This window comes from Cottoperca gobio, chromosome 15 (genome assembly GCF_900634415.1).
Source record: "Cottoperca gobio chromosome 15, fCotGob3.1, whole genome shotgun sequence".
Taxonomy (NCBI): Eukaryota; Metazoa; Chordata; class Actinopteri; order Perciformes; family Bovichtidae; genus Cottoperca; species Cottoperca gobio.
Window position 1 is genome coordinate 9545834 of NC_041369.1, and position 15092 is coordinate 9560925.

General features: G+C 41.1%; 1 protein-coding gene across 1 annotated transcript in view; it reads left to right on the forward strand.

The window, feature by feature from the left end:
- macrod2 (mono-ADP ribosylhydrolase 2) overlaps positions 1–15092 on the forward strand; it is a 367748-nt gene that overhangs the window by 156288 nt on the left and 196368 nt on the right. Inside the window, exon 5 of the mRNA XM_029450205.1 lies at positions 12404–12520. Within this exon, the coding sequence (XP_029306065.1) occupies positions 12404–12520 (117 nt within the window). The remainder of the gene's footprint in view (positions 1–12403; positions 12521–15092) is intronic.

Genomic DNA, 15092 nt, shown 5'->3' on the forward strand with positions numbered 1-15092 from the left:
TTTGTCTCCAAATGACCATCTCCACTGCTGTTTCTGTTCCTAGTGGTATCAACATAACAACGCTGCATTTGTGGGGGGTTTATGAATGAGCAGTAAGCCAAGCTGTGAACAAGCAGCTATCTGAATGCTTTCACTGTGGAGGCCATTATAGCGTTCCATTTGGATTATAAAACCTCCCCAAGGCAAGGTGGGTGCTGCATGGGTGCGTGACTGCCCACCGGATAGCGGAGATAGGTCCCTTCAGTGAAATGGTTGAATGGGAGGGTGACCAGGCATCTCCCTTGTTATTAGACTTGTCACTGTCACACACAAAAGGTGTGAGTGACAGAAGACCCCATTACCCTCCAAGACTCACCACCATCCTTCAGAGATGGGGGAGCTTTTACAGGCAACACTGAGGCGTGGAGGAAACACTTCAATGGTCGGATTAACATACCCCCACTAATGAATGTTTGTTCCTGACGCATGCGGTGCTGACATGCCCACAAATGTGATTTAATGTAATAATTCACAACAAATTAATAGTTTTTATTAAGAAGATCTTTGCGACAGTTCTGAGAAAAGTCCGCTTTTGAAATAGCCGGTAAGTATGTTAAAGCTGGTCTTCCCCAGAGAAAAATGATCTACTTAATTAAAAGGACCAGCAGGAAAGGCCTGGAATCATAACAGTATAATTATAAAAGACCCATTTCTGTTAATCCTTGGCTCTGCAGCAAGGAGCCTCACATGGTGGAGCCAGGCCATGGCCACTAGTTAAGCACTGAGACCATACAGGGCTTTTACAAGTAGAGGCAGTGGGAGGAGGACAGGCCTGGAACTGAGGACGTGGGGAGTTGAGAGCGAGCCCAGAGGTCTACTAGAGGCTTTTTTTTTACTGCAACGAAGCCTGGGAAGAAAAGCACAGCAAGATCATTTATGAAGGACAGGGAGTCAAGAGGCAAATTTAGGGCATGTTTATAAGTCAAGTCGATGAATAGTGTGCCAAGCTTTGATGCATTATTTGACCCATAGGAGCAGAGAGCTGACTTCTGTGGTTGTTGTAGATCTTCAAAGCAAATATTCTCTTATATCACCCAGCTCATTTAAAATCGCTCTGAATCATCAGTTGTATACAAAATGTATCAGATTTGGTTATTATCAGACATTATACTGGAGATATTTACCAAACAATTAATCGTGGCAGGACTATAGTGCTGAGCTTTGTGTTTGAATGGAGGTGGGCACTGTGTTGTGCCGGTTCGTCTCAGTCCCGGGGCCTTTGATTTGTGTCTCACAGCTGGGCCTGGGGAAGACGTTTCAGTGGGCAGCTGCGGACGCTTAATCTCCCCTGCGCTGACACAGGCTCAATTAGTAGATAGCACACTTTGGGATTCTGCAAGAAAGTTGTCAGGGCCCCGTCAGATAAATCACTGGAGAGGATTCCACACTGGCTATTGCAAGCTTTGGCCTGCTTCTTTGTTTGCTTACTTTGAGTTACAGAAGAGTAGTTATTTTCTAGCTGCGCGACATACCGGGGCCTTTTGGACTAGTGTTTTGATTATCCTAAATTATAGGTTACAGTTCTACAGTGTTTTTTGTTTGTTACAAAAGCAATCCGTATAATTGTTGCATAACACTTGAGAACTTATACATTTCATACTTCTGAAGTCAACATATCAATCTGTGGAGATCATAAAATCCACTCATCCCTAAAATGCTTTTTACTTCAATCCTTTTATAACCACCAGCAGTTTTCACTTATTTATTCAATTTTCACTCCTTTTAATCATCTTGTTTACAAGTCACCATAATGGAAAATGGATAATCATCTGGAGAACTCTGGTAGTGTCTATAAAAAGAAAAGAAAACATTTACCTATGATTGTATTGATTTTGTGGCTTAACCTTAATTATTTCAAGCTTTTTCCTTGTTCAGGCAGACAACACAGCGATGTTTATTTATGATGTAAACATATTAATTTAACTTTTGCACATCTTCTAATCCAACTTCTTTCCACACTGGCTGCGCCGATAAAATGCATTTAAGGCTGGAGCTACATGAAACCGCTAAATAAACATGAAAAGGCATGCAGAGAACACAGTTGTCCACAGCTTGAAGTGTATCTTCTGTATTCTGTTAAATTGCCACACAGCAAGTCTTATTTAGTACTTTCTTTGCCATCAGCTCATGAAAGGGTGTATTGTCTGCTACACAATGGGACTGAAAGCACATATGTATCTTTATCAGAGTTATTTAACTTTGCAGAAGCAAGCCCTCCTCTAATTAACATAGGCCTGGCATTGCTCTTATCTTATCACAGACATGTATATTGGCCTGACTCTGCTGTGTCTTGTTACAATAAACTCTTGAGTTTAACGTATCTCATCAATTTAGGAATTCAATAAAGACCGCCAACTGACCTGTTGTCCAGAATCACAACAGAAGTAGATTTTTGGAAAATTGGGCAGAAGCAACATCAAGAGGTAATAGGACACATTGAAGAAAAACTAGGTGTAAAGATAAATAAATAAAACAAGCATAACTTAAGTTTACAACACTTATTCCCTAGTGCTTTGAAAAATGTCCTCCACTGTAGCAGTATGAAGTAACTCACCATACAGTTGACTTCTGCAAGCATTTCAAACAGCCTAATGAATATCACCACAATCTGTGACATCAGCAAACATAGTCGCTTGATTTAGTCATTCTGAGTTGTTTTTTTATCCATATAATATTGTGTCAGATTTTCATATGCTAGACATTCCGTTTGTATTCTATATATGTTCATGATAAGGGAGCAAGATGTAGACAGCGAGGAGAGTAACACGAGTATAAGCTTGGATATCAATGCTGTAGGGTGCTACTGTACTTAGCATCTAACAAGTCAAGAGCAGATAGCATTGTTATAAAAATGCTGTTTGGTTTTTACTGTTGCCCAAATGTGTATCGCTCCTGGTTTAACAGTAATGGAATCATAACACAAATGTCTGGAGGATTACAGTTCCTGATATAAACCATGATGTTTCCTGCCGTGTCGCTTATCACATTGTCATAGTCCTTTTATCTGCTGCACTTACACAGGAATTTAAACGGCCTCTGTGTTCACAGGTAAAATAAGGTTAATGATCAAGAAATACAAAACCTATGGAGCTATGGAATAAAAAGGCCATCATCCTTTGAATTCCATAGCTCTCTGTGAGTTTGACATGCCCCTTGTGCTACTTTGCAAATGTTAATGTATTGTACAAGACCGTAGGCTTTGCTGAAGAAGCGCCTTGCACCAGCAAACCCAAAGAACCATGTATAATAGCAACAGCTGTTCATGCATTTTAATCCAAAGCAGTGGCCTTTCCTTGAATGGCTCCATCTTTCTTCATTTCCGTAATTACAGACATGCCAGAGAGTTTGGCCTGAAGATCCAAGAGTGTGCAGCAGCAGCAACAGCCTTGCTTTCTCTCCTCAGCAGCCTTAAAGCTAGCTATTCAGATTGCTCAATAATGACATGCATTTGTCTAGTCCTGTCTGCTGTTGTTGCTTCTAAGAGCTGTGTATGCATTGAACAAAGTGCTTCTGTTCCAGAGTGTACCTCTAGCCAAGTTGTTCTTTTAAAACGCCATCTTTTACCATCATGCAGCAGGCTCTCCCGGGTGACTCAAAGATGAACTTTGTGCAGGAAAGTAATTTATGATGAAATTGGCCAGGTTCGCTCTGGGGGTTGTGTTTTCTAGCCGTGTTTTCTCAACATTAGTGTGTCCCTTATTAGCCTAACTTCGCAAAGAGGGCAATTTCTTCAGGAGGCGACATTTAATTATGTCTGGAGGAAAATATGTGTGTGTTCTATTGATCCCAAATAGAGCCGGCCGGTATGTTGTTTAGTAAGAAAAAGATAAGCCAGATACAACTTCTTATCATTAATATAATGCTAATTTACACTCAAAACATGACAGACTCCATGGGGCAGTAGTAAAGGATGTTGTAGGTCTCCAGTAATAAGTAAAAGCATGATGTATTAATCAATAATTCACATCTCGTTCTGGTTGATGTAGTCCAAGGGGAGCCCTTACTGGTCAGCAGCAGGATTATACTTATTTCATGTTATCTTCTCTGGTAGCTGATTTGCTCCTCACCCACTGAGATTGGTGTAATGCTTATTGATAGGAGGTGCTTCCTGGTGGTTGTGGGTTACATGTTGACTACCTTTGTACCAGAGAGCTATGCAAGCTCTTTGATGTCAGAATAGCTTACAGGGAGGAATTAACTACATGTCATGTTGTTCTTGTTAATAATGTTTCAAGTTGTTCAGAAATGCTTTGATTCCTTCCATGCACCCAGAGAACCCAAGGAAATGAGTTTTAATTGTATAAACAATTTGATGCAAGACAATTATGACATGAAAGACATGAGTGAGAAATGGTTATTTTTCAGTTGTGGTGTGAAGCCGCATTCGCAGAAGCTTTAATGACTGAGGTTACGGTGCAAGCGAAAGTAAAATGTGCCAATGCACACACATGCACACGCACACGCACACACGCACACACACACACACACACACACACACACACACACACACACACACACACACACACACACACACACACACCATTGCACTTCTGATTGGTTTTACTGGAAGAGAAAGATCTCAGAGTCTCTCATACTATACTGTCGACTGACACTCCTCTTCACTCCCTCTCTATCCTGTGGCAGTAATAGTAAAGCTGGGGTGCCAAAGGTAATCTAACCTAGGAGACGAGGCGATAATAACCACATTGACAGAGTACGTGTTCCTAATAAGAGACTGGATGAGGAGTCAAAGGTGAAAAATGAGTGTGATATTGAAGCTGTAAGAGGAGGTTTGTGTTTATCTGTAATTATTAGGGCACCACACACCCAGAAATGAAAGAAGGTTTTAAGACCTAGACGGAGTAGAAGACGCAAATGGTGGATTTCCAACAGGCGGGCTACCATTCAGTAAAACAGCTGTGATCACAGTCAGCGATATGGGGACGATGCAGACTGTGTTTCACATGACAGGAATGGTGTCTTGAATGACGTTGATGATGCCCTTTTGCTGGACACCTGCATGTCTACAGATATTTTTGGCAGTCAATTCACTACAACAACAATATAGCTTTGTTCAACGGAGAGACCATCATGCATGCACGTACATTTGGATCTGTATGGTTTTACCATACTGTGTGGAAATGCAAATCATTATAGCTAAGGCATGCAAACTACAAAAGAGACTCGGCAGCTTCTCACACCTACTTTGGATAATCATTTGTTGATGCTCCATGTCCTATCAACAAATTGTCACTAAGACATCTGCGGAGTATAAAGTGAAGCTCGTGTTTGTAGATAGTCAATGTCTGGGTTAATTTTAGGTTTGGATTTAGGGTTGAAAATGGCGTCATGTTTATTAGTTACACTAGGTTTAAGCATCTATGTGATCTCTGCAGCACAGGAGACTATCCAAATACAGTGTTATTAACCTGGAGTTGCTGTTAAGCAGAATAAGGAGTCCCACAGCCAAGTAAAGAATGCAGACAGTGTACCTCATGTTGTCTAAGACAGAGTGACTCCGCTACCTCAGACAGGGAATGCTGCAACAACAAGACAGAGCAGTTAAAACAACATGTTTAAATGCGAGTGCCGGAGCTGTCACTACTGTCCAAGGGAGTTCAGCACGGCTGGGGTTTGGCACCGAGTTGTCCACAGCTGTCAGACTCCAGGTTTCCACCGACTGTGTCACATGAGCTGTGGTAACTTATTAACCTGGCACTCCTTTACAGCCCTGGGAACAACAGCTTGAAGAGTGTGTGCTCCTAACATGTCTAACTTCAGCCCCTTCTCCACAAATCCAATTCTAGAGTCTAAATGCAGTTTTAAAGTAGTTTGCATAAAGTTATGACAATACTACATCAGTTTTTGGAGCTTTACTTCCATTTTTCTAAATAATTCATTTTCTTTACTGAATCGGCCTACAGTCTCCGCATGATCAATATATCTACAGTAGAAAGTAGAAAGGTTAACAGAGTACCATGGAAACATTGACACAACTATATTTCAAATTATTGGAAGTTAACAGAAGTGCATAAGTCTTATGGCACACTGAAATCAATTGTAACTAACACACGATCCAAGGATTACAGTGTCCGCTGGAGGTGGAAATGTGCTATGATTATTGCCAGAAGCTCCGTTTTCCAGCAGCTGCAATAATCCTGGCCACGTTAGTCCAATATATATCTATGATATGATACAGAAGACGTTAACGGGAACAGTGGAAAAGAGCAAGGTTATGACTTGGAATCAAAGCTGTGACTTGTTGTTCTCATTCTCTAACGAGGTGAACAGTTTCTCCACAGTTTGGATCTGTTGAGTGAACGTAACAATGTTGTTGTTTTACTTTGCCCGTGCAAATGCCTCTTAATTAGAATCACCCCTAAGAGTCTATTTTTAGGTCATTAAACAGTTCTGTGTTTTCCTCTTAATCATTCATTTTAATCACACATAATCTTTCTTGTTTAGATGCATTCACAGCTGGGAGGTGTGAAAAGGCCTCTTCAGTGTCTAACTATACTACTGAGCAACTCAAAATGAAGTACCCTACTTAAGGGCACCTCAGTGAAGGTTTCATTTCCATCCCTTAAGATGTCTTAGTGCTTGTCTGTCAAACTGTCAGCCTCATGTCCAGATCTAAATAACCCTCAAACTGCTGCGTTACTGATTCACTACATTATCATAGTTAAAGCTCAGACGGCAACCCGCTAGGCTTCTTTATGCCAATTCAGAGAATGCTCTTCCAATCTTTACTGACATATTTGTCAACTTGAGCTGAACCTTATCAATAATAACAGGGTTTCCACTGCATTGTAGTGGAACCTGTGATTGCTGTGTCATTTATTCCGGTTCCTGCTTACATAGCGGTGTCGAGGGAATTGTGAGTCATGTAAGCTTGAAGTATTTTATGTCACTTTAGAGAGTAACATCTGTGACTATCCGCCTGCCGTTCTATTAGCCCAAATCCCCTGTTTACCTTGGTATTATAGGTAAAATGGAGATTATATCCTATTCCTGGGAACTTGGTCACAGTAGAGATGGAGCTCTGGCTCCTGTTGCATCCGAAATTACTGTGATTAGGACACATAATCCAGTATCACAAGGGAGTAACCACAATGGCTTGAAAATATTCCACCTGACATTTAGTTCAGCCAGATCTCTGATTGGCACTTGATTAGCAACTAATCCATGTCATTATCTTCTTCAGTGGAATTAGTTGAGTAGAAAATGGTGTCGTAAATCAAATTGTGGAGGGGCTTTGATCAGTGTACAGCTTTGAGAAAGAAAAAAAAAGTACTCTGAGGAGAGAGGAAATATGTTGTTGCCATGGATACCACAAAAAAATAGGTGAGAGGGAATATATGGTTTAATAGTTTCAAGAATATGTTTTTTTGTGTGGAAAGTGCAACTCCCAGTGTGAGAGAGTATTGATAAAAGTTTTAGTTCCTATCATCCGGCCTGCCCACAAGAAGTGTTGGCGCCGGAGATATCAGTGGATCAGCACGTATATTGGCCACATAGGCAAGAGGCTGAAGTTGAGGCCTACCTCGATATGAATGAGCATCTACTCCCCTCTGTTAGACTACGGACTGATATTCAGACTTCTCCATATCCTGCCAGGTAGAATCCAGCTCAACCCCCTCTCCCTCCTGCCCACTCTGTGCTGCCTGCTCTGGCTCCAGTCCTGAACCTAACCCTCAGAGGAGCGGAAAATAATTAGGAGAGAAAATTGCAGCTGACACTATTTCTGAAAAGCAGGGTATTGTAATGAGAGCAGAGCAGGTATTCATTGTGTCTGAGGGAGCGATTGAAAGCTCTTGGTTTTCGGGCTGCCTGGGAGAAGCCCCCGGAGAGTAAGCAGAGCTTTGCTGAGTCCCTTAATGCATGTGGGAACGGAGCCTTGAGAGGACGAGGCAGAGGTGTCTTCAACAATGGCAGGAGCCAAGGTTACAGCTGAGTAACTAATTCAAACTGCTCTATACTGACACACACACTGACACGCACACACACTCGTCTCCTTTGTCTCTCTCAATATGGCTCCCCCTCTGTCTCTTGCTCTCTCCTTGTTCCCATTATGAGTTCAGAGGGATGCCGTCCAGCCACCGCTCAAAGTTATCTTCATTAGCTGTGCGGACTTGCTGGAGTGGCTGCTCAGGGAAGCTTTCTCTGAGCAAGGCACTCAGAAAAGATGAATAAATGTTTTGTCCCACATAGGCCCAGACTAAAGCAGTGGCAGGCTGCAAGCGGAGATAGATGAGGTATTAACTGTTATATTTTTCAACGGGGGCTAAGGAAGCCCTGCAGTGGGCTGGACAGAAGCAGATGCTGCCGTCTGAATATTAAGCCTGTTAAATGAAATGTGCTCCATAAAGAGGTCCTAACAGGAGTTGAACTATATTACTGGGCACCACTGATTGTGCATCACACAGCCGAGCACATGTTCATCTCAGGGCTTCTGCCTGACATGGGATTCAGGCTGAAAGCTGGGAGATGAGAAAGAGGTCGCTTTGATCACCTTTCATTGCTGTGAGGCAGGTGCATCTTCAGAATAGGCACACTGTAAAATATGTTTTGCATTTGAATGTGATTATAGCATCTAAGTACAATAGAAAAGGGGAACAGACATAATGGTGTTCAGGAGTGTTACTCAAACACGCATGAATCATAAGAAGACACATGAAATGCAGGCGACTGAGGTTTTACAGCAACCTCTCAGTTGAATAAGGTTTACCTAATAACCAAATTAAATTGAGCAGATAATCAGAATGAACTATTAACCTTGTAATCAAAATGTGCAAAATACAGAACTGTTTGTTTGTAGGAGCCATAAAGAGTTTCTCGTTGTGAACAACAGGGGAGTGAGCTGACATGTCCTCCTTTCTGAAGTGAATGCAAATGCCAGTCTTAGTTAATGAGAATCTGAGGCCGCCTTTGTAATGTTGCAGGCATCCATAATGTAGAAATCTTCAGGGAATAATGCTGAAATCCCACTTAAATTAGAAAATAAATGGATGGCCAAATCACATGTGGGTCATATCTCCTCTTACGAAACCGCCGATCTGCTTTTAGTTGCCTGCATAATGGCAACGGAAAGATATATTTGAAATCAACTTTTGATTGCCTCACAACCCAGTCTGCACTTTAATTTGAAATGACAAATTACATTTTGAAACCTCTTCCTGTGTCTATGCTTCCCTTGCCCTCCCTATCTATACAGTACATGTATCCATTTCTCAAACACATAATAGCCACTATGTGTCTGTGGCACTCCACCCATTCCGTGAAGCAGGTAAATTAAATCTGTGGCAGCAGCATCCAAGACGCTGGCAATCAGCCAGATCAGTTCAGCATCATCTTCTCTATTTACGGGCACGGTGAACAGATTTCCAGGCTTGTAGGGACTCGCTGACACTAGACGCACAGTGACACAGTCAGTAGTATCAGAAAAAGAGTTCCACACTCACCCTAGCTTACGCAACCATGAACAGGAGCAGCGAAATGGATGCTGAAACAATTATCTACAATCTTGCTCTTCAGCTGCTGAGATGAAACACAGAACCCCGTATGCTTTTGCTCCCTGAGATCCCAAGGTGCTTATAGGTAAGATATCAGCCATGCCTGGTAGTGAGGAGAGGAAGTGTCAGGGGAGGATGGACTCCTGCGGGAACACTGCAAACTGGAGGAGGGCATTATTACATTTTCGTAACCTGGCTGGCCTTATACGACCATCTTTAGTTTCCTTTACACCTGTTTCAGCAGGATGTCTTCCTGCTCTTGAACGCTCTCTCCTACCTGATATATTGTGTTACTCTGCATTTCAATAAATAAAGAAATACAAATCGAAATATTCTTTGTATGGGTTGGTCTTTAAAAACAAATCTTTTTATGATCTTTGTTGCTTCAATTTTGTGGCCAAAATATCAGTAGAACAAAAACAAGATGTACTCGTACAATGAAGCTGCTGCAGGATGACATGCAAACTATTACAAAACCCACAGAACACATTATGGCTTCATCATAGCCGGTATATGAACTTTCGTTCCTTCGTTAGTGCCTTGGGACTTTTTGTTATATTCCATATTACATTGTAAAGTGAAAACTGCATTTAGATGATATATCCAGAAGCACAAAAAACTCGACTTGAAATGCATTTTAATGCATATATTATATTACTTTAACTATATATATTGTGCAAAAACCTATATATAAAAAAAAAGGAAGTGTTAAATACTTTAATTACATTCAGTGTGTGTGTGTCAGCCATACTAGAACTTCATGTGAAGGATCTTAAGGCTTTAATAAAACGGACTCCTTCTTACCCCTCTACTTCTGGCGCCCTTGCTCGAATGACACCCATCTTGGAAGTCTGCCTTCATTTTGATCTCAACCACACACCTGTTAAGTTTCGAGACTGCATCTTGCACATTTGTGACGCTATCGCCGTGACCAAATCTGTCCACAGACATAAATCTAAACACTAAACAAAGTACTCAAAAGCGCTGCTGTTGTATTCCCCTCTACAGTAGGCGTCACGCACAGAAGGTGTGGTCAAATAGTCATGTTTGCTTAGGAGTGTCCTTCCTAAGTTAAATGACCTGGAAGCATCTCATCTGCAGCCATGACGAGAGTTGGTCGAATTCTATAAATGCTAAGGATGCTTCCTTTCTGAATCTCCTTATAAGATGCACTAAACCATACAGACTCGCAAGGTGAAAACACAGACTGGTAAATATTTTATAATTTAGTGCTCTAACAAAACACAAGGCTAAAAAAAAAAGCAATGTTTTCTTATATAGCAGTAGTGAGTTTATGTGTATATAAATGAGAAGCATGCTTACAGTCCCGGAGCTTTCAGTTCTGCCTGTGCATTTAGAAATCCATGTTTTACGACACGTTAAGGAGCAATAATGATGCAAATAAGTGTGGCTGATGATCGTGAACAATCTTGTTTGCACCGTGAATATTATAAAAATGCCGAGCCTACAGCCTGCGCTACATCTGCTCTCTGTTGTGTTAAGTAGCTTTCTTTGTCGCCCGAGCGATACCTCCTCATATCCACATCACTGTCAGACTCTTGTTACTTTTTCGAAAAGCCATCAGGATTCGTCTCTGTCAACTGCTTGTCCCTCAGTCCATTAAAGATGATTGATAGAGTTAGAAAATCTTCCGCCCAGCTGTTGTCGTTGACTCATCCCTGAGAAATTGAAAGGATCTTAGAAAAGGACCATCCCTCATCAAAAGACCTTTTGTCTGTGTTGACGATGTGAAGCAAAGTATATTTCTGAAGATAGTGTATAAATAATGTTCAGCCTGTTTTCACTGTTTCTTTTCTGCCCCTGTACGTGAATAATTATTACATTAGAGATGAAGATGGAGTCACGTTAAGCCTTTTATCAGGAATATAAATTCAGATGTTTTACTTCATCAGTTCAGAATATGTAAACAGTGGTTATCCTGCAGGCTATCTTAACTCTCAGCCAGTTTAAACGTTGATGGATAAAGCCAATCTGAGGGACTTGTTCTCTCCATTGGCCAAAGTGAAACTTAAGAAAATACATGTCTGTTTTTCCAACTGCTACTGTTCCTCCTCCTGGCTCTGTTATCCTCTAATGGCTCGTGAGGATTTTTACAGGACAACCTGAGGAGGATTTTATGATGTTTCAGTGTGATTGATAACATGCTCTTGGAGGGATGTCAGGCTTTCAGAGACGGATAATGTGGATTTCTATCTCTCTGCCTTCTTGTGTAAGAAGTGCCATCAATCAAGTGTATCGCGGCCTTAACCCGGTAAAATTAAAACCTTAGGGGGGCGGGCGGGGGGCCCGGGGTCTTTGTGGAACCAGGGCACACGCATCAACAGGGAGCGCGACAGAATCAGAACACAGATCCACATAATCACTGGCTCGACACAGAGAACAGGACTGATATAAGATTCCCACCACAGGGCCAAACAATACAGTTAATGATCTGACTGTATATAGCTGTTGACAGAGGAGAGGGATTACAGGAAGAACAGTCTAATTTTCACTGTGTGTGTGGAGGCGTTATTAGATCCTAGCCCAGCTAATTTAATTCCGAAGCTTGTCAATATTTACCAGCAACAGGCGCAGCACACTACGGCAGACCCAATGTCCCTACAGAGGAGATGCAGAGCTGAGGAGATCATTTGAGAATGTAGAGATTCAGGAATCAAACTCATGAGCATCATTTTCAGCATGTTGTTGGTCCTGTTCCTGTAAACGCTTGTTTGTTTTGACATGAAGAAAGCACACATAACTGCTAATTAGTCTAGCTAGTTCCAGACCTGTTGTGTGCCTGCTTCTGTACGTTTCACCTCAGGTAGGCCTTACCTTTCTCTGTGTTTCAGTGGATGGCTGCATACACAAAGCGGCGGGGTCCTGTCTGTATGATGAGTGCCACTCTCTAAATGGCTGTGAAACCGGCAAAGCCAAGATCACCTGCGGCTATGATCTCCCTGCAAAATGTGAGTATCAGTTAATTAATGTGGTTTTTTTTGTTTGTTCTGTAATGTGTGCACCGATGCCTTGCAGGAATATTCTTTAATCAAAACCGCTGCCATTGAGGGCTACATCACCTGACAGTTAGTGAACATTACGGTTTAGTGGTAAACATTAGAGCAGTGAAACATTGCACAATGCAGCATTAATCTATATTTATTTCTGAAATAGCCTCATTTCTTCAATCGTCATGCTCCTGAACCGGCTGGTGGACTGCACTGGCATTGCATTGATGCAGAAAATCACTTTAAAGAAATTGTGTTTTTGTATAGCTGTTGGATTTTTGAGCTGGGGATTTTGCGATTCATGTGGGCACATGTATCATATTTTGAATTGAGGTTATTGTTTTTATGAAGTAGTGCAAATTAAATTACACACACACACACACACACACACACACACACACACACACACACACACACACACACACACACACACACTTATACTTGCACCATGACTGCTGGGGTCATCAGCATCCACTCCGAAGTAAGTGTGGGAGTGGGATGTTTTTAATGTCCAAAATAAAAAAAATGTATTCACAACTTATTAGTTTTTAAAACTAATTGGTAATAAATGGTGAGTTTTTATTTGGAGGATAATTAATATAATTGGTGCTCGTTGTATGGCTGGATGGGAGTGTCATCTACACACAAACAAAGACATTAAGGGAGCTCTTCATTTGATTGATTTCTCACTCCTGATTTAGTCTGATAACGGATCACATAACTATTATTGTCATAAATGGTCAGAATTGGGACTGCAATGTTTTCTTTGTTTGTATCTCTCGTCGTTCATGTATTGTTTTGCATCAAGTCTACAAGAATTTGTATGCGCGTGCTGCCTCCTACACATTTCCGTGCTAATTCCTTTTGATAAATATCAGTAATACGTGTGTTACTTTTAAAGTTTGTCTCAAGCTTCTTCACTTGCTAACTTGAAATGGAAAACACGACAGGATGGAAGAAATGTCACTTGGTGTAATTCGGTCGAGACGAGCGTCCCAGCAGTCCTAACCTAACCCTGAAGGATTTCCATGAGACAGCCAAGAGAAGACATTGAGGCCCAGATGAAATTAGGTTGTGTTAATACGGTATGTCGTAAAGATGTCAAACAAATGGAGCAGATAAACTGTGAGTCAGTCTTGTGGGCAGCCAGTTCAAGTGTCTGCAGCGCCAAAACAGGGTGCACCATGACAATATAATAACCTGCAACGTCACCTGGCAGCGATCACACTGCCACTGGGTACTGTTATTGTAATTATCTCTGGGCAAAACACCTTCTCTGTGCTGATAAATCGTGATAGATTGTGTAGTTCTTTACCGGGAACAGTCAGTTCTTTTTTGTACATGATGTTATTTCATATTAGAGCTATCTTTACTCCCAGCCGGTATCATCTTCTCATCTTCCAACTCTGATCACTGTCATCATCACTGTTGTCTCTCTCGTCTGTTTTAGAAACTGACAACCGCTTTTGACTTTACTTTGTGAGACATCTCACTCGTTCCCAAAGTCTATTCACTGTTTGGATTTTGTTCTTATTCCACTCATTTATTTGTTCCACCTACACACGCATTATAAATCTGCCATGACTGCAAACAACAACATATATTCAGTTTATGAAATCCCAAAGTACTAGTCTGTCCACCCTCTCACTACGGAATAAAATAAACAAACACTTTTCACTTTTTGTAAATTTCCCTAAATGTTACATGTAGGTGTAACAAGGAAGGATAAAACCTTGCTATTAAATATTAGTTTAATTGAAGGTTAGTGTTATGTTAGAGTTATGTTAATGTCCTGCTGCTGTGGATAAGGCTAAATGCATTTAATTATAAATATTGACATTAAATACATTTTGATATTTGTGAAATCAAATGAATAACTTCAGCCTTATGAATCGAACAGAACACATCAGGATAATTGACAGAGGTTGGCATTGAAACGACACAAACATAGTGTTATATTTATAAGCAATTAAAAAGCAGTGACAAATCAGATTGAAGGTTGTGATGTGAGTTAGTTTCCACATCTCACAGTTCTTGTCTTTCAAAACAGTTAGCCAGCTGAAATATGTGTGGGTGTTTGAAAAGCAGTTGGCCTCGTGCCTTATTTATTTACACAATATTAGTACATTTTTACCTTTTTGGACGACGTGGTAGATATCATTATTTCTTTACATGTATCTACAAAATGTAGTGTACACTACATATGTGGACTCACACTGTCATTGCAAGCCGAATTGCTTCTGCTGACTCATATCTGCAGATAGTGGCTCGTGCACTCTACCAAGAGTGAGTAGAACCCAGACAGATGGACCATTTACCATTTACAGCTTGGCAATGCCCAATATTTCCAATTTGGGCATTCTCTTCCCAGTTTTGCCTGAACATTTGGGTTGGCTTTTCACAATTTTCTATAAACACATTAATCTCTCAGAGGATTGCCCTTTTCTTTGGTGGCCCCTTTTCTGAAATCCAGTCCACTGCATATAATTGGAAATAAGGAAATCTAAACTCTGAATAATGCAGAACAAACTGT